This window comes from Anolis sagrei, chromosome 2 (assembly GCF_037176765.1).
Source record: "Anolis sagrei isolate rAnoSag1 chromosome 2, rAnoSag1.mat, whole genome shotgun sequence".
NCBI lineage: Eukaryota > Metazoa > Chordata > Lepidosauria > Squamata > Dactyloidae > Anolis > Anolis sagrei.
The window spans coordinates 17701124-17723024 of NC_090022.1; the positions used below are offsets into that span (position 1 = coordinate 17701124).

At 42.5% G+C, this 21901-nt stretch overlaps 1 protein-coding gene across 1 annotated transcript; it reads left to right on the forward strand.

Moving 5' to 3' along the window:
* Positions 1 to 1945: 1945 nt before the first annotated feature.
* On the forward strand, positions 1946 to 21638 carry LOC132765703 (E3 ubiquitin-protein ligase TRIM11-like). Its single transcript, XM_067465508.1, has 6 exons — positions 1946 to 2464; positions 8236 to 8331; positions 8630 to 8860; positions 13079 to 13101; positions 15386 to 15520; positions 20853 to 21638. Exons 1-6 carry the CDS (start codon positions 1946 to 1948, stop codon positions 21382 to 21384), a joined length of 1536 nt encoding a protein of 511 aa, XP_067321609.1. The 3' UTR covers positions 21385 to 21638.
* Positions 21639 to 21901: the final 263 nt, after the last annotated feature.

A 21901-nucleotide genomic window follows, 5' to 3' on the forward strand; every position in this document is an offset into this window, starting at 1 on the left:
AGCTTCTAAACTTGTTGACCAAAAGGTTGCAGGTTCGAATCTGGGGAGCAGCATAAGCTTCCGATGTCAGCCCCAGCTTCTGCCAACCTAGCAGTTCAAAAACATGCAAATGTGGCGGGAAGGTAACGGTGCTCCATGCAGTCATTCTGGCCACATGACCTTGGAGGTGTCTACGGACAACGCCGGCTCTTCAACTTAGAAATGTAGATGAGTACCACACCCCAGAGTTGGACACGACTGGACTTCATGTCAGAAGAAAACCTTTAACTAGGAAAATTGTGGAAGATCCGGGCTGAGAGAAAGAACTCTTGTCTGTTGGAGGTAGGTATGAATGTTTCAATTGGCCACCTTGATTACCATTTCATAGCCTGACAGTTTTTAGGGAGAATCCTTTGTTGAGAGGTGATTAGCTGGCCCTGATTGTTTCTTGTCTGGAGTTCCCCTGTGTTTGAGAGTTGTTCTTTATTTACAGTTATAATTTTAGAGTTTTTTAAAATACTGGTAGCCAGATTTTGTTCAGACAAGAAACAGGAAGATTTCCCATTCTCTGCTCCTGGAATTACTGCCTAAAGAGGGCTAGAAAGAACGCCCTCGAAGGGCCCTTCCACACAGCAAAATAAGATATGTGCAATGTGCAGAGGATTTTTTTAATTGATTTTTTTTAAACTATAGTCCGGCCCTCCAACGGTCTGAGGGACAGTGAACTGGCCCCCGGTTTAAAAAGTTTGAGGACCCCTGCCCTAGCGGATTGAGAGGCAAGTGCTTTAAATACAGGGTTAGTCAAAATGAATAGGCCAATAAGAAAATTAATTGTACCCGAATTGGCCTATTCATTTTGACTAACCCTGTACATACATAAACACACTGTTGCAGTTTTACTAAATCTCTGGTGCCTTGTTTTAAAAAGGAATGTCTTCTATCTAGGTCAGTGTTTCTCAACCTTCCTAATGCCGCAACCCTTAATATAGTTCCTCATGTTGTGCTGACCCTCAACCGTACAATTATTTTTATTGCTACTTCATAACTGTAATATTGCTACTGTTATGAATCGCAATGTAAATATGCAGAATGTATTTTCATTCACTGGACCAAATTTGGCACAAATACCCAATACACATAAATTTGAATACGGATGGGGTTGGGGGAAGAGAGATTGATTTTGTCATTTGGCAGTTGTAGTTGCTGGGATTTATAGTTCACCTACAATCAAAGAGCATTTTGAACTTCACCAACTATGGAATTGAACCAAACTTGGCACACACAACTCTCATGACCAACGGAAAATACTGGAAGGGTTTGGTGGGCATGGACCTTGAGTTTTGTAATTGTAGTTCACCTATATCCAGAGAGCACTGTGGTCTCAAACAACAATGGATCTGGACCAAACTTGGTGCGGATACTCAATATGCCCAAACTGGTGGAGTTTGGGGAAAATAGACTTTGACATTTGAGAGTTGTAGTTGCTGGGATTTATAGTTCACCTACAATTAAAGAACATTCTGACCCCCACCAATGATAGAATTGGACCAAACTTCCCACACAGAACCCTCATGCCTTGAAGGGACTCGCTGGCATGAGCCTCCCTCCAGCCTCACATGCTCTCCCTCACTCGCACATGCTCACCATACTGCCATGCGCCAAGCACGCATGCTCTCCCCTCCCTGCTTGGAGTGTCAGAAACAGCCCTCCCCTTGGTGGTTTCACAGTGTAGGAGGGCTTTTGGTGGGATGATTTGCCATCTGTTTCCAAAAAGAAAGAGAAAGACAGGCGGAGAGATCTTCAGCCTTCTCTGCCAGAAATATATGTTTTCCTATGGTCTTAGGCGACCACTCTGAAACCCCCTCGCAACCCCCCCCCCCAGAGATCCCAACCCCCAGATTAAGAAACACTGATCTAGAAACTGTTTCTCCAAGGTGTTCCTTACCTGTTAAGAGCTGATGTTGGCATGCTGGGTGAATCATTTACAAGAAAAGATGTGCAAGTAAATGCAAAGGAAAGTGAAAGTAATTGTGTCCTTTGTAAGTCAAACATGGCTGCTATTCCAAGGGCACAGGATCCCTTGCAGGATCTTTGTGAAGAAGCCACTTGTCCTGTTTGTTTGGATTATTTCAAGGATCCTGTGAGCCTGGAATGTGGGCACAACTTCTGCAGAGCCTGCCTGAACCAGACCTGGGAGAAGCCGGGCAACACAGAGACTGCCTGCCCTCATTGTAGTGAAATAGTTTCACCAAAAAACCTCAGAAAAAACCAGCAGCTAGCCAATATTGTTGAAAAAGTGAAGATACTCAGCCTTCAGGGACCCAAGAAGGAAAAAGGCAAGGAGAGAGTCTGTGAGAAACACCAGGAGCCCCTCAATCTTTTCTGTACAGATGACGAATCCTTCATTTGTGTGGTGTGTGACAGATCAAGGGAGCATGAAGATCATAGAAGAATTCCTCTGGGGATGGCTGCTCAAGACTACAAGGTAAGAAACTCTTGTGGAGTTTGATGAGGAAAGGAAATGCCTGTGGAAGCTTCCTGGGGACTTCTATAAAAATGCACTTCCATTAGAAAAGCTCAAAATAACAATGTATTGTCGAAGGCTTTCATGGCCGGAAGCACTGGATTGTTGTAGGTTTTTTCAGGCTATATGGCCATGTTCTAGAGGCATTCAGAGGATGCTTGCCATAGATGAAGCGAAACGTCAGGAGAGAATGCCTCTAGAACAGGGGTCCACAAACTTTTTGAACAGAGGGCCAGGTCACAGTCCCTCAAACTGTTGGAGGGCCGGATTATAATTTGAAAAGAAAAATATGAATTCCTATGCACGCTGCACATATCTTATTTGTAGTGTAAAAAACATTTAAAAACAATACAATAATTAAAATGAGGAACAATGTTAACAAATATAAACTTATTAGTATTTGAATGGGAAATGTGGCCCTGCTTTTGGCTGATGAGATAGGATTGTTGTTGTTGTTATGTACTTTCAAGTTGTTTCAGACTTAGGTTGACCCTGAGCAAGGGCCGGGTAAATGACCTTGGAGGGCCGCATCCGGCCCCCGGGCCTTAGTTTGAGGACCCCTGCTCTAGAACATGGCCATATAGCCCGAAAAAACCTACAACAACCCACTCAAAATAACAATTTCTTGCCTGAAGTGGGGAAAAGTCATTATTAACCAAAAAGGTGTGAGCTGCAGTTGTGCAATGGGTTAAACCCTTGGGCTGGCTGAACCCCTTTCATGAAGGTTGGGTTGCCGACCTGAAGGTTGCCAATTTGAATCTTCGAGATGGGGTGAGTTCCTGTCTGTCAGCTCTAGCTTGCAGGGACATGAGAGAAGCCTCCCAGCTAACACATCTCAGCATCTCCAGGACAACATCTCTGTAGGCAGCCAATTCTCTCACACCAAAAGTGACTTGCAGTATGTTTTAAGTCACTTCAGCCACAATAAAAAAAACCTCCAAAAGGTCTGTTGAACTGGGTATATGTGATAGTAAAATGGAATTTAGTCACCTTTGCTTCCCACCTAATGGGTAAATCTGTCTAGAAATCTGAAAATTATAAGAGTCCAATAAAATTATATCCACCTGAAGAGTACCAAATGGAGATGGTGAAAACAAAACTTCTCCCTGCACTTCGAGTTGCCTTGAAACATTGCTAAAATCGCTGCCAGTCTGTCCTGCTTAGCACATCTAGTGGGAAAATCTGAAGTGTCTTCCTAAAAAAAGTGGTTTCCTTTCTCTTATGCAGTAATAGATCAAAGTAGGTTTGGACCTGCATTGTTATGGTTATTGCACATCCCGTATTTTGTATTAAACAATAGCTACAACAGAGGTTAAAATGTAATTTCTAACCTATTTTATAGTAATTTGTTTATAGCTCCAGAGCTTTATAATCTCTATATATAAGAATCAAAAGGTCATCCTTAGGCGGTCAAAAACGGAAAAAAAACCCGGACGCAAACTCACCAAACTTGGCCTTCACATTCCTCTGCCGCCAAGGTATGACCATCAACCCTCCAAACAACAGTACACAACATAACAAACCCACAAAACCCAAAAAAACACTGAGCATGTGCAGAGGCCTCGGGAGGACTCAATTTCCCAGCTTCCCGCATGCTCAGAGAGGAAGGCATGAGGGAGGGAGAGGGGAGGAGACAAACAAACAAATGGCTCGACTGCAAGTTTCTGGCAGAAGGGAAGGAAGGAAGGGCCACGAGTTGCTGCGACCCAGTCTGGTCATCTGGAAAACAAAGTCAGTGGTGATGTGGAGAGTGTCTGGTTTGCCTACTCTGGAACACGCAACATATAATTGTCCTTCTTTAGGGGTCCCTTTCCAATCTATGACACTATATCTCTCTGTGTGTGAATTATTTCTTTTCTCTATATCTATGGTTTGATGAGTCTTTGTCAGGAGGTCTCTGATTATGTTTTCTTCCCCTGGTGAAGGGAGATGGACTAGATAGCCTTCAGTATGGGGGTTCTGTGTGGGAAGTTTGCCCCAGTTCTGTCATTGGTGGGGTTCAGCATGCTCTTTGATTGTAGGTGAACTATACATCCCAGTAACTACAACTCCCAAATGTCAAGGTCTATTTTCCCCAAACTCCACCAATGTTCATATTTGGGCATATTGAGTATTTGTGCCAAGTTTGGTCCAGATCCATCATTGTTTGAGTCCACAGTGCTCTCTGGATGTAGGTGAACTACAACTCCAAAACTGAAGGTCAATGCCCACCAAACTCTTCCAGTATTTCCTGTCATGGGAGTTCTCTGTGCCAAATTTGAGTCAATTCCATCGCTGGTTGAGTTCAGAATGCTCTTTGATTGTAGGTGAACTATAAATCTCAGCAACTACAACTCCCAAATGACAAAATCATAATTTAATATTTTGTATGTACATATAATATTTATAATATTATAATGTAATACAATATAACAATTACCTGATCACCAGACTGGGCCACAGCAACGCGTGGCAGGGACAGCTAGTAATCTATATATAAAAAATGCTCTGTGCATAATGAGTACCTTAAAAACAAAAGAACCAATGAACAAAATCACACCAAATTGGGCAACAAAACGTCTCACAACACAAAGAGTGACCATCACTCAAAAATTATGATTTTATCATTTGGGAGTTGTATTTGCTGGGATTTATAGTTCACCTACAATCAAAGAGCATTCTGAACTCCACCAGTGATGGAATTGAACCAAACTTGGCACACAGAACTCCCATGACAAATAGAAAATACTGGAAGGGTTTGGTGGGCATTGACCTTGAGTTTGGGAGTTGTAGTTCACCTACATCCTGAGAGCACTGTGGACTCAAACAATGATGGATCTGGACAAAACTTGGCACAAGCACTCAATACGTCCAAATATAAACACAGATGGAGTTTGGGGGAAATAGACCTAGAGTTGTAGTCACTGGGATTCACAGTTCACCTACAATCAAAGAGCATTCTGAACCCCACGAACAACAGAATCGGGGCAAAGTTCCCACACAGAACCCACATGACCAACAGAAAATACTTAAGGCCTTCTAATCTAACTCCCTTCATCAGGGCAAGAAAACGTAATCAAAGTCCTCCTGACAAAGAGCCATCCAGCCATAGATAGATAGATAGATAGATAGATAGATAGATAGAGATAGACAGATATGATTCACACACAGAGAGATATAATATCATAGATTTGAAAGGGACCCTTAAAGAAGGACAATAATATGTTACATGTTCCCGGGTGGGCAAACCAGACACTCTCCACATCAACACTTACAAAGAAACAGCAAGAAATAGTGTTTGCCCACAAGCATAAAGAAATTACGTATATTAGAAACCAACACTTTCTCATTTCTTTATGTTCCAGATCAACAGACTGGGCCACAGCAACACATGGCAGGGGACAGCTAGTAACTTATATTTTGGTCCCAAAGAGAAAAAGATACATTCTCCTGCACTGTACATATTGAATGGCAGTGGGACAACATATTTTTCAACTGCACACTTTCTATCTTTCCATTGAATCACAGATTAGAAAATGCCACTTGATCCAACCCCCTTCCGTGTAGGAATACATGATCAAAGCACTCCTGACAGATAGCCACCCAACCTTTGTTTAATAACCTCCAGAGAGAGAGGCTCCACCATATTTTGAGGCAGCAGCCTATTCCTCTGTTGAACAGCTCTGTCAGGAAATTCTTCCTAATGTTTAGGTGGAATCTTCTTTTCTGCAATTTTAATCCATTGCTTGTTGTGTCCTAGTCTCCAGACAAGCAGAAAACAAACCTGCTCCCTCCTCAATGTGACATCCTTTCAAACATATAAACATGGCTTTCATGTCCCCTTTTACTGTTCTTTTCTCTGAGCGAAACATAAGCAAGTCGCTCCTCATAGGACTTCGCTTCCAGACTTTGGACCATTTGCCCCTCCCAATTCTGGAAACATTTCAGCTTGCCAATATCCTTCTTGAAATGTGGTGCCCAGAGGTGGACATCGTGTTATTCCAAGTGAGGCCTGAACAAAGCAGAATATAGTACTATTATTTCTCCAGATCTAGGCACTATACTCCTATTGATACAACCTAGAATCTGAGTTGCCACATCACACTGTTGACTCATATTGAGTTGAAGTCTCCTAAGATTCCTAGATCCCTTTCACATGTACTGTTTTCTTTTCGCAAATAAAAGACAACAGCATAAATATAAACATACTTGAGCAATAATGACATACCGTATATACTTGAGTATAAGCAGAGTTTTTCATCCTTTTTTTCAGGCTGAAAAAGCTCCCTTCAGCTTATAATTGGGTGAGGGTCCTGGTGGGAAGGAAGAAGAGCCCTTTCCCCACACCTTCCCACCAGCACCCTCACCTCTCCTCACAGCACCCCAGCTCTCCTTCTCCCTCACCACATGCGTGCCTTTCCTTCCATCTCCCCTGCTCTCTTACACACCTTTTCCTCCTCCAGGCCCGGAGGGGAGTGTGGCCATGGACAAACCCTGTTGCTGCTGCTCCCTCCTCTGCTGCTGCCACTGAGGAAAGTGTGTGTGGGGCGAGGGAGGAGGAGGAAAGGCCTTGAACCTCCCTTTTTCCAGAGGGCAACGAGACCTTTCCTCCTCCTCCTGCCTTGCTGCCACGGCTCCCTCCTTTGCCACCTTTCCCTTGTCCTCAGCAGCAGAGGAGGAAGAGGGAGCCATGGTGGCAGGGCTTGTCCATGGTCTTGCTCCCCCCCCCCCCCCCCCCAGGCTCAGCTCTGGACTGGGAGCTGCTCCCAGTTGGTGGAGCAGATGCTGGTGCTGCTGGTGGTGCAGATATTGGCCACTCTGGATTGGGGCCAAAGTAAAACTCAGCCCTTCCCCTTTATTCCCCTTCATGGCAGAGTTTAAAGGCTCCTCCCCTTCCAAATCAATGGATGGCTGAGACAGGGACACTTTTGCTTTCTGATGGGTCATGCCCAACAGAAATGTACAATTTGGGCTATAAAATTACCTTTTAGGCTACAAGACATGAATGAAACAAACAAATGTTGCATTTAGAGTTGGATCCCATTACCAAAATATTTCATTCTAAAATTCTAAGCAGTTTGGACCCCAATATTTTGAATAAAGGACAATCAGGACCCTTCTACACTGCCATATAATACAGAATATCATTCATGATTTGTTGAATTTGGGATTGAATGGCATCTCCTCCCTAGACAACCAGCCAAGAGGGACAGGGATCAAGAAAACAGGTTGTCCTCCTTCCTTGCCCCAGCAGCTTGTTCACATCAGTAGTACTCCCAAATTGAAACAGATAAATTACATTCAAAAATATTTTAAAAACTGGCCGAAGTAGTTTTGGAACTACTTCAAAAAAATCCTATAGAATAGGAAAAGTACCAGCAGACTGGAGGAGTGAAAAGGTAGTCCCTGTCTTCAAAAATGTGTTTCCCAGTGACTTCTCTTTATCCTAGAGAGAAGGAACTAGTGGGAGTTCCACAGGACATAGTCTTGGCCATTCAACACCAGTGCCATTCAACACCTTTATCGATGGCTTGGATGACAGAATAGAAGGCCACTGAGAGGTTATCAGTGGCCTTCTTTATCAACTTTGCAGATGATACCCCAGATGACAGAGTCAGAATCCCAAATTAGGGAGCTGTGCCAAAACTAATGCAATTAATTTCAACACAGAGAAATTCATTGTACTTGGTGTCTGTGTGTGTGAAATGGCACTGTTACCTTTCAATGGAAACTGAGTATTTGTTTCTCTTCAGGTTTTGATGGATCTTCGTCAAGATGCTCTGATGAAGGATAGAGAAAAGATTCTGGTGTATAAAGCAGAAACAGAAAAGGAAGCCCAAGACCTGCTTGTAAGTATAGGAGTAAATGAGATTAGGGAAGGATAGAAACTTAAAACAATAGGTTACAAAAATCAAGAAACCCCCATGATAGATTCATCTTAGGGTCGCCATAAGCGGGAACTGACTTGACGGCACACAACAACAAAAAGAAGATGGAGTTTTACGTGATTGTTTGTCATGAAACTTCTATTGAAATTCCTTCTTCTACATAACCATTGATGTGCCAGAAGCCCTCTCTGTTTTTTACTTCAGCAACTGTGTTTTAATGTAACACTCATTTACTTGCTTTTCTTTCTGCTCACTGCAGAAGCAGACAAAAGCAAAGATAGAAGAAACAATAGCAGAAATCACAGAAATACGGCGGTTTCTGGAAGAAAAGGAGAAACATTTCTGGGCCCAATGGGAGGAGCTGGAGATTCAGATTGCAAGGAAAAGAGATGAACACTTGGTCTTTCTTTCCAGAGAACAATATTCTCTGGAAAGTCTCATCCAGGAGATGAAAGAGAAATATCAGCAGCCACCAGCAGAACTGCTGCAGGTAAGACTGGGCAAAAGAAACTAGCTGTGGGCCAATGGAAACCTAGATACAAAACTGTAATATTTTGGAAGTAGTTGTTCTGGCAGGGACAAGATCCATCACAAAATATCTGCTCTTTGGTAATTATGGAATCAACTGGGCATTGTTTGGTTAAACACAGCTGCCTGAATTTTGACTCCGCTCTGATGTTGTTCTAGAGCAGTGGTTCTCAACCTGTGGGTCCCCAGATGTTTTGGCCTTCAACTCCCAGAAATCCTAACAGCTGGTAAACTGGCTGAGATCACTGGGAGTTGTAGGCTAAAACTCCCAGGCACCCAGAGGTCAAGAACTATTTATTTATTTATTTATTTATTTATTTATTTATTTATTTCATTTGTATACCGCTATTCTCAGCCCTTAGGCGACTCATAGCAGTTAACAACAATCATAGCAAGAATTCAATGCAACATCAACAAAGTACTTAAAAACAATCAACACAGTAGCAGACTAGACAGTTAAACAATAATGAACATTCAATTGGCGTCTCATAACTAGAATCATGATCCAGACTCGTTGTCCGTAGTTCCATTTCCTAAATTCATTGCACTGCGTATTCAAACGCCTGTTCAAATAACCAGGTTTTCACTTTTCTCCGAAATACCATCAATGAGGGAGCCGATCTAATGTCCATGGGAAGGGCGTTCCATAGCTGAGGGGCCACCACTGAGAAGGCCCTGTCTCTCGTCCCTGCCAGCCGTGCCTGTGTTGCAGGTGGGACCGAGAGCAGGGCCTCCCCGGAAGATCTCAAAGTCCTAGTGGGTTCGTAGGCGGATATGCGATCAGATAGGTAACTTGGGCCAGAACGGTTTAGGGCTTTATACGCCAAAACCAGCACTTTGAATTGGGCCCAGTAGCAAATTGGTAGCCCGTAGAGCTGGCGCAACAGAGGGGTTGTATGGTCCCTGCGTGCCGCCCCTGTTAGTATCATGGCTGCCAATCGTTGGACCAGTTGAAGCTTCTGAGCCGTCTTCAAAGGCAACCCCACGTAGAGCGTTCTAGAGGGTGCCCTAGGCCCATGTACACAACACAAATACAATATTATATTTCCTTTTAACTGCTATGACAACATCCTATTGAATCCTGCATTTCCAATTTGGCCTGGAGGATGTAGAAATCTCAGCCAGAGCACTCTGGTGCCTTTTCAAACTACATATCCTAGGGTTCCATAGCAATTAGAGTGGAAAAAAACCCAAACAAACATTAGGTTTGTCTAGTTTGCTGAGGGCACCAAAGTCTACCAGTACACCACTGGTACAGAAGGAGTGAAAGGACCAAGTCTGATGTACTGGGGGCAGTTCCAGACAGCAGCAAAATCTGCTTTGACCTGGGTTTAAAAAACCCGGTAGTGTCTAGATCTAGGGAAGTTATGCTACCCCTCTATTCCACTTTGGTTAGACCACACCTGGAATATTGGGTCCACAATTCAAGAGAGATATTGACAAGCTGGAATGTGTCCAGAGGAGGGCGACTAAAATGATCAACGGTCTGGAGAACAAGCCCTATGAGGAGTGGCTTAGGGAGCTGGGCATGTTTAGCCTAAAGAAGAGAAGGCTGAGAGGAGATATGATAGCCATGTATAAATATGTGAGAGGAAGCCACAGGGAGGAGGGAGCAAGCTTGTTTTCTGCTTCCCTGGAGATTAGGACGCGGAACAATGGCTTCAAACTACAAGAGAGGAGATTCCATCTGAACATTAGGAAGAACTTCCTGACTGTGAGAGCCGTTCAGCAGTGGAACTCTCTGCCCCGGAGTGGGGTGGAGGCTCCTTCTTTGGAAGCTTTTAAACAGAGGCTGGATGGCCATCTGTCAGGGGTGATTTGAATGCAATATTCCTGTTTCTTGGCAGGGGGTTGGACTGGATGGCCCATGAGGTCTCTTCCAACTCTTTGATTATATGATTCTATGAGGCAGACTATAGTCTGCACACCGCCAAAAGAGCCCGTGCTTTCTGTGGGTGTTGTCTATATGTACTCCCAGTGCCTACTGGGAGAACAGGGAGACAGCACCCACCCCAAACCCCCTTTAAAAATAAGAGAACTTACCTGGCCTCCACTAGCGTGGTGCTGGAACTCTCCTGGTGTGTAAGAATGATGCTCCAGGAGAAGGGGGCAGGAGTGATATTTGTGGGTTTGGTGAGGGGGTTAGAGCCCTTTTGCATTTCCTGGGCCTGATTCAGTGAAAATACACAAATGTCCTGTTATTATAAGCTTCAGCAAAAATACTGGTTAGAATAATAATGAAAATACCAAACTAACTCATATAGTACACAAGTGTGGGAAACAAACACGTAGGGACTATTTACAATGGTGTAACAAACATAATATTCATGTTTTCAAAAATATTTAGTCGGATTGTCCAACAGTCGTGTGGACAAACTTCAACATATCCAATATTGTCCCATGTGAGTTCAAGATGTAATAAATAGTCTTGGGAATACAACAAGGGTTCCCTGGTGTTTATAATCCTTGTTTCAGGAGGAGTATCCCTTCTTCAAGTTTCTTTCAAGGTTTCTTCATTTGTTTGAAATAATATCTTCTGAGGCTTTGTATACTAAATTTAAAGAGGACAAAATAATAGGTATGCTAACCAGCACCTAATTACAATATAATACATAACAATCCTTATCTAAACAATTTAATACAATAACATATACACTTCCACTTGCGGAATGTAAGGCTCTGCTGCGAGACTTCAAAAAGGCTAGATGTACTACTGATTTCAATTAGTGAGCAATTAGGTCAAAGAAGCTACTCCCTTTTAAATATAATCAGCTAATTACAGACACTTACAGAAAACAGGTAAGATCTAATCTGTCGTTTGAACCATGTGGATGTACTGTATGTCACTCCAATATCCAAAAGGCTTCCCTTTGTAATAAAAGCCCATGAGGTTTTGTGGTGATCCTTTCTAGAGCACAAAACCTAAAATTAGTATAAGAATGAGATTTTTTCAATGAAATGAGAGTAGAGGATGGAATCTGAAGCTTTATTTTTAATATGGGAGTGGTATTCAAGGATTCTGATTTTTAAAGGTCTGCTTGTCATATCTACATAAAGGTGTTCACAAGGACATTGGATTAGGTAAATGACTTGATCCGTGTTACATGTGGTGAAAGTTCGTAGTTATATGTTGAATTTCAAGCTAGGATGTGTGAAATGTTTAATTTTTAATAATTGCGTGCAACAAATGCAATGTCCACAGTTAAAGTGGCCTCTGAGATTGGATTTCTTAGTGATGTTAGGAGTAATGAGGTCAGAACTTATCAGCATGTCCTTGAGGTTTCTCAATCATTTATATGTTATCATAGGTGATTTTTGGCATCCTGGGATACCCCTAATTAGGTACCAATGTTTCCTCACTATTTTGTTGATTTCTGGAGTAAACTGTGTCAAGGTCAATGGCCAAACAATACAATCAGTGTGTTTCTTTGTTAGGTCTCTTACTAAGTAGCTTGTATCTATGAAGCTTACTTTTTTAATAGCTGTGTTTACGATGCTAGTTGGATAACCTCTCTCACTTCTGAACTATACGGGTTAGTTTGGTATTTTCATTATTATTCTAATTGGTATTTTTGCTGAAGTTTATAATAACAGGACATTTGTAACCTGTTATTATATTTCATTGTATTCATAGATATCTATGTAGTTAGAGTGGGTCTGATTCAGGCCAGAAAATGTGAAACAGCTGTGCGGATGGACCCTTCAGAAGTCCCAGGACTTCTGATTGGCCAGTCCAGACAGTGGCCATGGTCGCTTTGTCTTGCGACTTCCAAGAAGGTGTAGAATAAACCCACTGACAAATATGCCACAAAGCAGGGTTTCCCTCAGAGGATCATTTCCACAAATTGGGTAAACATATCATTGTAAAACTGAGAACAATGAATGTTATCAAATTACAGAATTGGTCATTTTGCCTATCTACATCAGAATCATTACCCAAAAATCTACTCCGGAAACATATGAAAACACTCTAGACATGGAAAGAATTCTCTACCCTTGCTGCCCCCTTCTCCTCTCTGACCCTCAAGGGCACCTCTTCTTTGCATAAGAATAGTTGCACTATTCCCAGTTTTGAAGTTACAGAAGTGTCCTTTTGGAGGGACGGACTGCCTTCTCACTCAGCGAAGAATCAGATATGTGAGCAATGACATATCTCTTCTTTTGTTCTTTTCCCTTCTAGGATGTGAGAAACCTCTTGCAGAGGTAAGTGGATCCCACACTTTTCCATGAAATGTAAGAGGTGGACACTGTGATCCTCTGTGGAATTAAATGAAAGCTTCTAATAGGTCACAGATAAAAATATTTCCTTGCTTTTGACTTTATGACACTCTTGTCCCATAGGTAGTGTCACTGCCATAGCAAGATCTCTACTCATTGTTTGTATTTGTTTACTCAGCAATATTTATCCTGAAATGGTAATCTTTCTCTGTGCATTGATGTCTTTAGATGCCCCCTTCCTCTATCATCCACGGGCCTCTGGTTCAACAGAGGGGAAAGGGGGCACAAAACATCTGCCTGAATATTGGCACTTTCTTACAAAGCTGTGCAACTGTAGCATGGAGAAGAAGGACAGATATGGGAAAGAGGAGGCACCATTGTGAAATTATGTTTCCACAGAATAGCTGGGGATAGTGGCTCTGAGACAGGATTCCTCCTCCCCATGGGCCTACTTACTCTGGCCCTGATGCAAGGCACTACTTTTTCCCCATCCTCCTTCAATTCCTCAGTTTAGCCTGAAAGGGTAGAGGGGGCAAAGGCAGAGAATAGCACCATTAAGAATAATAAGAAAGGCATGGTTGAAAGGAAGACACTGCTTCTGTGAGCATGCATGCACCTAGTTCTAGCCTTTTCTGAACAAATCACCTTTCTGGACAAGTGACAAGACCATCCTTTGAAAAGAAGGGCAGATCAGACAAATTTCACACAGGGGACTTCCCTACTCCTCCAAGAGGTATTGTGGGGAAAGGAAAGGAAAGAAAAGGGTCACAGGAGGAATTAGCTTTGCTTTCACTCATGCCCATCTGTCTAAATTAAATTGATGTTAAAAACAGATGAAGAACAGAGAGGCTCAGTGGACATCAAGGAAGGCGTGGGACTGGTGTGGTGGCCAAGGAGTAAAAACCTGTCCCCAAATTGCTTGTATATCTCCACAGCTTGCCCTTTTCCAAGAGTGTAGGATCTCTTAAATTATCAAAGTAAAACATCATACCCAAGCAGAAAATAGTTCTCTGATTACAGGCCGTCCCCAAGTTACAAACAAGATAGGTTCTGTAGGTTTGTTCTTAAGCTGAATTCATATGTAAGTTGAAACAGGTAAAGTTCAGCTCCAGCCATAAACACACACTCCTATACATATACATATTCACACACACTTTGGATAGTATAGGGAAAGGTTAACACCCCCCGTGGTGTTTGTTGTGCTCTCTGTGCCTCTGATTAAAAAAAAAATCACACCTCATTTTCTGTACCTGTGAGAATTGGATTTGGAAAATGTGGCTTGTTGTGGCAACACGTATTGGCAGAGGCGGCCCTAGGTAATTTTCACCAGTAAGCAAACAGTATTTTGATGCCCCCCCCCCCCAACCAATCACTGATATATATTTTCTGTTCATCGTGAGAGTTCTGTGTGCCATATTTGGTTCAATTCCATAATTGGTGGAGCTCTTTTGATTGTAGGTGAACTATACATCCCAGTAACTACAACTCCCAAATGTCAAGGTCTATTTTCCCCCGAGAGTGCCTCAAGAGCACCCCTGGGCAAAATCAACTATACTGCGAATGCTTACTTTGCGTAATGGGTTGAGCTGCCCCTGCGTATTGGGGATAAAGCTTCAGTGGAGCCCCCTTTTTCCCATGATAACTTTTCCGAGGGTGAGTTTCCTTTCTGAGGAATAGATTTCTCTTACTTCCTGTTGTCTCAACCCCATTCTTAACTCTCAGTCATTTGTAAGTCAGATGTTTGCAAATCGGGAACTACCTGTATATTTTTATGCCCATACATTCACCGCCATTAAGGCTGGCTATTTGGGGCAGTTGAAAACCAAATGCTGTGGTGACAATCCCACGTAAGTCAATTGAACCACTGTTGCATGTTGGATGATTCATGAGGGAGAAGGGTTGCAAGTGTGCCCTTTTTCTTACAATGTCCCTGTTGCTAAATATAAAACTTAGGGGATTTCTAGGAACAAAACAACGTTTCTTGTAAGCTTCCCAGCAAGGCCGCCTTCTTTCTCGCACCAGCATTACATTGGTAACAATTTAGTAAAATAAAAGAAATTGATATACATAGTCTTTGTTGGGGGGATTTTTCGTCCTTCACTGGTTGACTTTGTGGTTTTAGGAGGCAAACAGATAAATCATCTCTTCAGTGTGTGCTCCTAAACTTCTAAAGTTTGCTTCCTACTTTAAGTTCCTTTATTTGCTCCTCTCAAGGATTCTGGATTCTGGACTAGATTTGTGGTGGGTTGACTTTGTTTTTCTCCACCAGGTGTGAGGAGAAGCAAACATCTGAGAAGCCAGTGGCTTTCCCTCCGGAGCTGAAATGGAAGATCTGGGAGTTTTGTGATCTAAATTCCTTTCTAGTTGCTGTCATGAAGCCATTCCAAGGTAAAGAGACTCAGGCATTGTTTTCCTTCTTCTTCTTTTTTTTTTTACTGGAAGGACCCAGTTTTGTTCTATGACAAAGTCAGTTAAGGTGTGCATGTACAAACACACACACAGAGAGAGATACCATTACTGCTTTATATGCATTTACAAGTACAGTAGAGTTTCACTTATCCAACCTTCATTCATCCATCATTCTGTATTATCCAGTGCAGTCCTGGGTGGGAGAAAGAAAGAACTCTTGTCTGTTTTGGTACTGAATTCGTAAATGCAGTCATAATACATAATGTTATGTGCTGAACTGCTTTTTTCTGTCCATTTGTGGTAAACTATGATGTTTTGGTGCTTAACGTAATCATAACGTAATTTGATGTTTAATAGGATCTTCCTTAATCCCTCCTTATTATCCAACATTTTCGCTTATCCAACATTCTGCTGGCCCGTTTATGTTGGATAAGCGAAACTCTACTATATACCTCAGTTAAAGAAATAGATTTGTATCTGGGTGTTACTTCTTTTAATAGTAAGTTTGATACCAGAGGCAGAAACAATGTGGAAAACACCACAGGGGAAAAAAGAAGAGGAAACATTTATAGTGTTATAGCAAACGGTGAACTAACAATATGCGCATGTGAAATGAAACAGATAAATTAAGTACTCTCTCCATTAGTACATGAAGATATTTTGTGCCTTCTAGAAGCCCTTTCAAGGCCTCTGGTAAAGTGGATCCAGGAATTCCTTTTTTTCTTTCTTTCATTTCTTATGATTTTCACTTTGGTAAAGGAAGCTGGTGATGGAAGCTTCTCTGCTCTCTTCATATGTTTTGCTGTTCAGGCACGATGCCTGGAAAATGATTACACAGCTTAATTGTAAGACACAACACAACATCTTACGTGGTATGAAAAAGCAAAAATAGAAAAGAATTTCTCTAATCATTACATAAGAGCCACTCTAATTAAAGTCTGGGAGAAGCATAAGAGAATATTTTATGAAAAAACACCCCTCTAGTTGTCCCCAATAGAGGCACATCACAAAAGAGAAACCCCAAGAGACAAATGGCATAATTATAAATCATTGCTGGAGAAACAGGGTGACACCTGGGAGTTGAAACCATTAGAAAAGTTAAGAGAAGAATACAAAATCTAACTGGGTTTCACTATATTCAGATAGTGGATAGTTTCAAAGAACACAAAAAAACACTTTGCAGTACAAGAATCGATTTGGGACACAGTAATGAAAAATAGAGAAAAAATAATAAAGATATTAATACTACAAACTTCTGGAATGGGATACTGAGACAGAAGTAATAAAAGACAACATGATTAAATGGGCAGTGGAGTTTGGGCATTCTATCTTATTAAGAATTGGGAGGAAATATGGGGGGAAAAGTTAAAATACCCAGGTTCTACAAATATAACAGAAAATTGATATAAAATATTTTTTTTTCATTGGCATTTAACACCACAACAACTGGCCAAATATTATAGGAATTTAAATGACAGCTGTTGGAAATGTGGGGAACAAATAGGTTCCTACTATCATGTCTGGCGGACTTGTAAAGTAGTAAAGAAGTTTTGGAAAGGCATACATGCTCATATTCAAAAAATACTGAAGATTAAGTTTGATTTAAATCCTGAATATTATTTACTAAACTTAATGGACATCGATATAGGAAAGAATAATGACAAGCTACTATACTATATGATAGCAGCTACAAGAACCATCTTGTCAAGCAGATGGAAAGAAAAATAAGTCCCCACTTTTGAAACTTGGATTATCAAAATAAGAGATTACATGGATGTGGACTCCCTGATGGCTATGATGGACGATCAGAACAAAAGGGAAAAAAAATAGATTGGCAACCACTGAGAAAATATCTCAAGGGAAAAAAATACAGATGGATTAAAAGGAGGAAAGGAAATCTAAAAAGCAAGGAAAAGAGGAAAAAAGATAGGAAGAGAAGGCAAACATAAAAAGGAAGATGGCACAATAATAATAACAACAAAAATATAGAATACAAGAACCTCAATTATTTCCCTGCGGAATAGACTGGAAGTCAGCCAACCAACCTATCTCCATACTAACCCTAACCACCACCACTTTTGCCGCCTCCATCCTTTAGTATCATACAATTCCATTTTACCCCTACTATACACGTTGTATTTTTCCCCTCATGTAACTTACCCCATGGATGTAATTTTTTTTCACAATAACTATACACACACACACACACACACACACACCATCTTAAGGAGGCAAAATCATGTCAGAAGAAAAATGTAGCCCTTCCTCCTTAAGCTTTTACCATTCCTCCAGAACCACAAACTGTCACAATGAAGATGAATGTCGACACTCACAAATGTGGAAGCCTTTTGCCTTTGACCAAGGAGCAAACTTAGTCATTTGTCTTTTTGCAGAGTTTTATAGAAAAGAACAGATAATTTTTGAGCAGAATTCAAAACGATCTTGACAGATTAGAGAGATGGGCCAAAACTAACAAAATGAAGTTCAACAGTGACAAATGCAAGATACTCCACTTTGGCAGAAAAAATGAAATGCAAAGATACAGAATGGGGGACAATGCCTGGCTCGAGAGCAGTACGTGTGAAAAAGATCTTGGAGTCCTCGTGGACAACAAGTTAAACATGAGCCAACAATGTGATGTGGCGGCAAAAAAAGCCAATGAGATTTTGGCCTGCATCAATAGGAGCATAGTGTCTAGATCTAAGGAAGTAATGCTACCCCTCTATTCTGCTTTGGTTAGACCACATCTGGAATATTGTGTCCAATTCTGGGCACCACAATTCAAGAGAGATATTGACAAGCTGGAATGTGTCCAGAGGAGGGCGACTAAAATGATCAAGGGTCTGGAGAACAAGCCCTATGAGGAGCGGCTTAGGGAACTGGGCATGTTTAGCCTGAAGAAGAGAAGGCTGAGAGGAGATATGATAGCCATGTATAAATATGTGAGAGGAAGCCACAGGGAGGAGGGAGCAAGCTTGTTTTCTGCTTCCTTGGAGACTAGGACGCGGAACAATGGCTTCAAACTACAAGAGAGGAGATTCCATCTGAACATTAGGAAGAACTTCCTGACTGTGAGAGCCGTTCAGCAGTGGAACTCTCTGCCCCGGAGTGTGGTGGAGGCTCCTTCTTTGGAAGCTTTTAAGCAGAGGCTGGATGGCCATTTGTCAGGGGTGATTTGAATGCAATATTCCTGCTTCTTGGCAGGGGGTTGGACTGGATGGCCCTTGAGGTCTCTTCCAACTCTTTGATTCTATGATTCTATACAGAGTCCAATTTTCTTCCACCAAACTCCTCCAAATGCACCGACCTTCTCCAACAAACCTCTTCAACAATCCACTCCAATAACTCTTCTCCAACAACCCACAGCAAGGAGTAGTACTTTTGCTGCTTTATTCCCCTAGCAGCTGCCCCATCCTGGCTGTAACCACACAATGTTAGCCAGGTGGTTTGGCTCTCGCTCCCTGGTGCCTTGATCCTTGCACCACTTACTGCTTGTTGCTTATCAAATGATGCCGTTGAGAGCGCGTTGAGAGCGGCATCCCCCCTCCGAGCAGCAGCAGCAACGGCCGAGCGCAAGGGCGAGGGGGCCGGGGAGCCAGGCGCACGCAGAGCGAGAGGGAGGGGGTAGGAAGGGAGGGGGAGGAGGAGGCCCGCGCGACGGCGGCGGCACAGACGGGGCCCAGGCTGTTTCCTCCCCTCCCCTTCTTCCCTCCCTCTCTCCCCCCCTCTCTCTCTTTCCCTCTTTCTCTTCCTTCCCCCGGCCCGTTTCCCTCCTGACAGCCAGGAGGACAATGCAATGCTGGCTTCCCACCCGGCGCCGCCTCCAACATTCACGGACGCCTTCCTCGCCATTCCTCGTTGCAGCCTGTGGAGGGAGAAGCGCAGAGAACCCCCCGCTCCACGGTTTCCCCCCTCCCCTCCCCTCGGTCCCGCGCGCACTCACTCCCTCACTTGCTGCGGGCGGAGGGAGGGAGGGAGGGCGGCATCTGGGCCGCTGTGGGGCCCTTCTGGAGGGACACCTTCCTCGCCTTCCAGTATTTTCTGTTCATGGGAGTTCTGTGTACCAAGACTGGTTCAATTCCATCATTGGAGTTTAGAATGCTCTTTGATTGCAGGTGAACTATAAATCCCAGCAAATACAACCCCCAAACGCCACATTTGGGCATATTGTGTATCAGTGCCAAATTTGGCCCAGATCCATCATTTGAGTCCACAGTGATCTCTGGATGTAGGTGAACTACAACTCTAAAACCAAAGGACACTGCCCACCAAACCCTCCCAGTATTTTCTGTTGGTCATGGGAGAACTCTATGTCAAGTTTGGTTCAATTCCATCGTTGATGGGGTTCAGAATGTTCTTTGATTATAGGTAAACTATAAATCCCAGCAACTACAACTCCCAAATGACAAAATCAATTTTTTTGAGTGAAGGACATACATTGGGTTGTTAGGTGTCCAGTGGTTTTTGAGTTCTGTTAATCCCACAAATGAACATTTTATTTTTATTTATATAGATTTATTTCCTATATTTATGCTCTGCCCTTCTCCCCCCCCCCCCCAAAAAAGGGACTCATGCTTATATATTCCAAAAACCACTTTCAAAAAGACAGAAAATAGAATGTTTTCCTCATTTTAATTGGAACTATTTTATCTTCAGAAATGCTAAAACTATGCTTTATGTTCAGATTGTAACAATAAAAATACATCCTGCATGTCAGATATTTACATTACGATTCATAACAGTAGCAAAATAGGACATGTGCAGTGTGCATAGGAATTTGGTCATTGTTTTTTTAAAAAAAACTATAGTCCGGCCCTCCAATGGTCAGAGGGACAGTAATCCAGCCCCCCCCCCCCCCGTTTAAAAAGTTTGAGGACCCCTGCTTTAGAGATTGTGCTAAAAAGGGAGTTACAGCAGGCATTTCTTTTTGCACAACCAGGTGACAGTTAGTACATGCTGACATGGTCTCTTCTGTACAACATTAAAAGGACAGAGGCCCTTGTTGTTTCAACAACCCCATTCGGAAGTGATATTATCATGGGCATTCCCTCAAAATATTAATTGCAAAATAAGACTAACTTCTCTTTCTGAGAAGAGACCAGCAGCATCTTTTTTGAGTGTTTTCTGCACAGAACCCACACAAGTAGATGGAAATACTGATTTCACAACAAGTAGTCTTTATCACAATTATAAGAAGGATGTTTTATTGTGAGCGGAATGAAGTTGATTCTGTGGTGTGTGAATTCTTCCTATGCCTGTTATTTTCTCAGCTTCTTCTGCTTCTCTTTGCTTTCCTTCATCTCTCTCTCTCTCTCTCTGTCTCCAACAGCAAATGTTACTCTGGATCCAGACACAGCTTCTCCCTGGCTCATCCTGTCTGATGATCAGAAAAGTGTGAGATACCAAGCCAGATTTGGAGACAAGCTTCAAGACCTGCCTGACAATCCCGAGAGATTCATTCCCCCAACTTATGTATTGGGACGCGAGGGATTCACATCTGGCAGGCATTTCTGGGACGTTGTTGTGAAAAAGGAAGGAGACTGGGCTGTGGGGGTGACCAGGAAGTCTATCGACAGAAAATGTCTTGTTAACATTGATTCTGGGGAAGAGATCTGGGCTGTGGGCAAGTGGGGAGGTAGGTATCGTGCTCCCCGTCTCCCTTCTAGAACTGATTTCCTGCTGAGTGAAAAGACCAAGCGGGTCCGAGTCTGTCTGAACTATGCTTCAAACCAAGTGGCTTTTTACGATGCTGATACGGGAGACCAGATTTGTGTATTCTCAGACCTCCCATTCTCGGGAGAGACTGTCCTCCCATTCTTTTTTGCAAATAAAAGAGGCCCCCTCAGAATCTTACCTTAAAGGAGAGACACTTTCACAGGACTTGTTCTCTAAACCTGGATTGGCATTGTGCCAGAATTTAGGGGTCTTTGCCAGGAGGCAGAGACCAATCAGACTCATCAAAGAGTTCGTTATCTTAGTGAGACAGAGAGAAGCACCAAATCCCTGATTTTTCCCAATAAAAGGTCTCACCAAGTTGAAGGAAGTGCCACTGAGGTTTATTAGCGATTCAGCTGAAAAGGATGCAGAGCAGCAATCATTCGCCAAGCAGAGCATAAAAGTTACACATTAAATGCAATTTTTATAGAAAATACAGAGTGATGTGGTTCAAATCTCCCGCTCCACGCCCCCTGCCGGTCTTGAAGGTGATTGGCTGGTGCGTTAATAGCGGGACAGTGGGATGCCATCATTGTATATTATATTTTTCTTTGCTGCCACCAAATATTTAATAAGATTTATTTTACTGCCACTTTCTATTCTTTCATAAGCCACCTCCTTGCCAGAATGTTTAAGAAGACACACAAACTTTTCGGGTGAA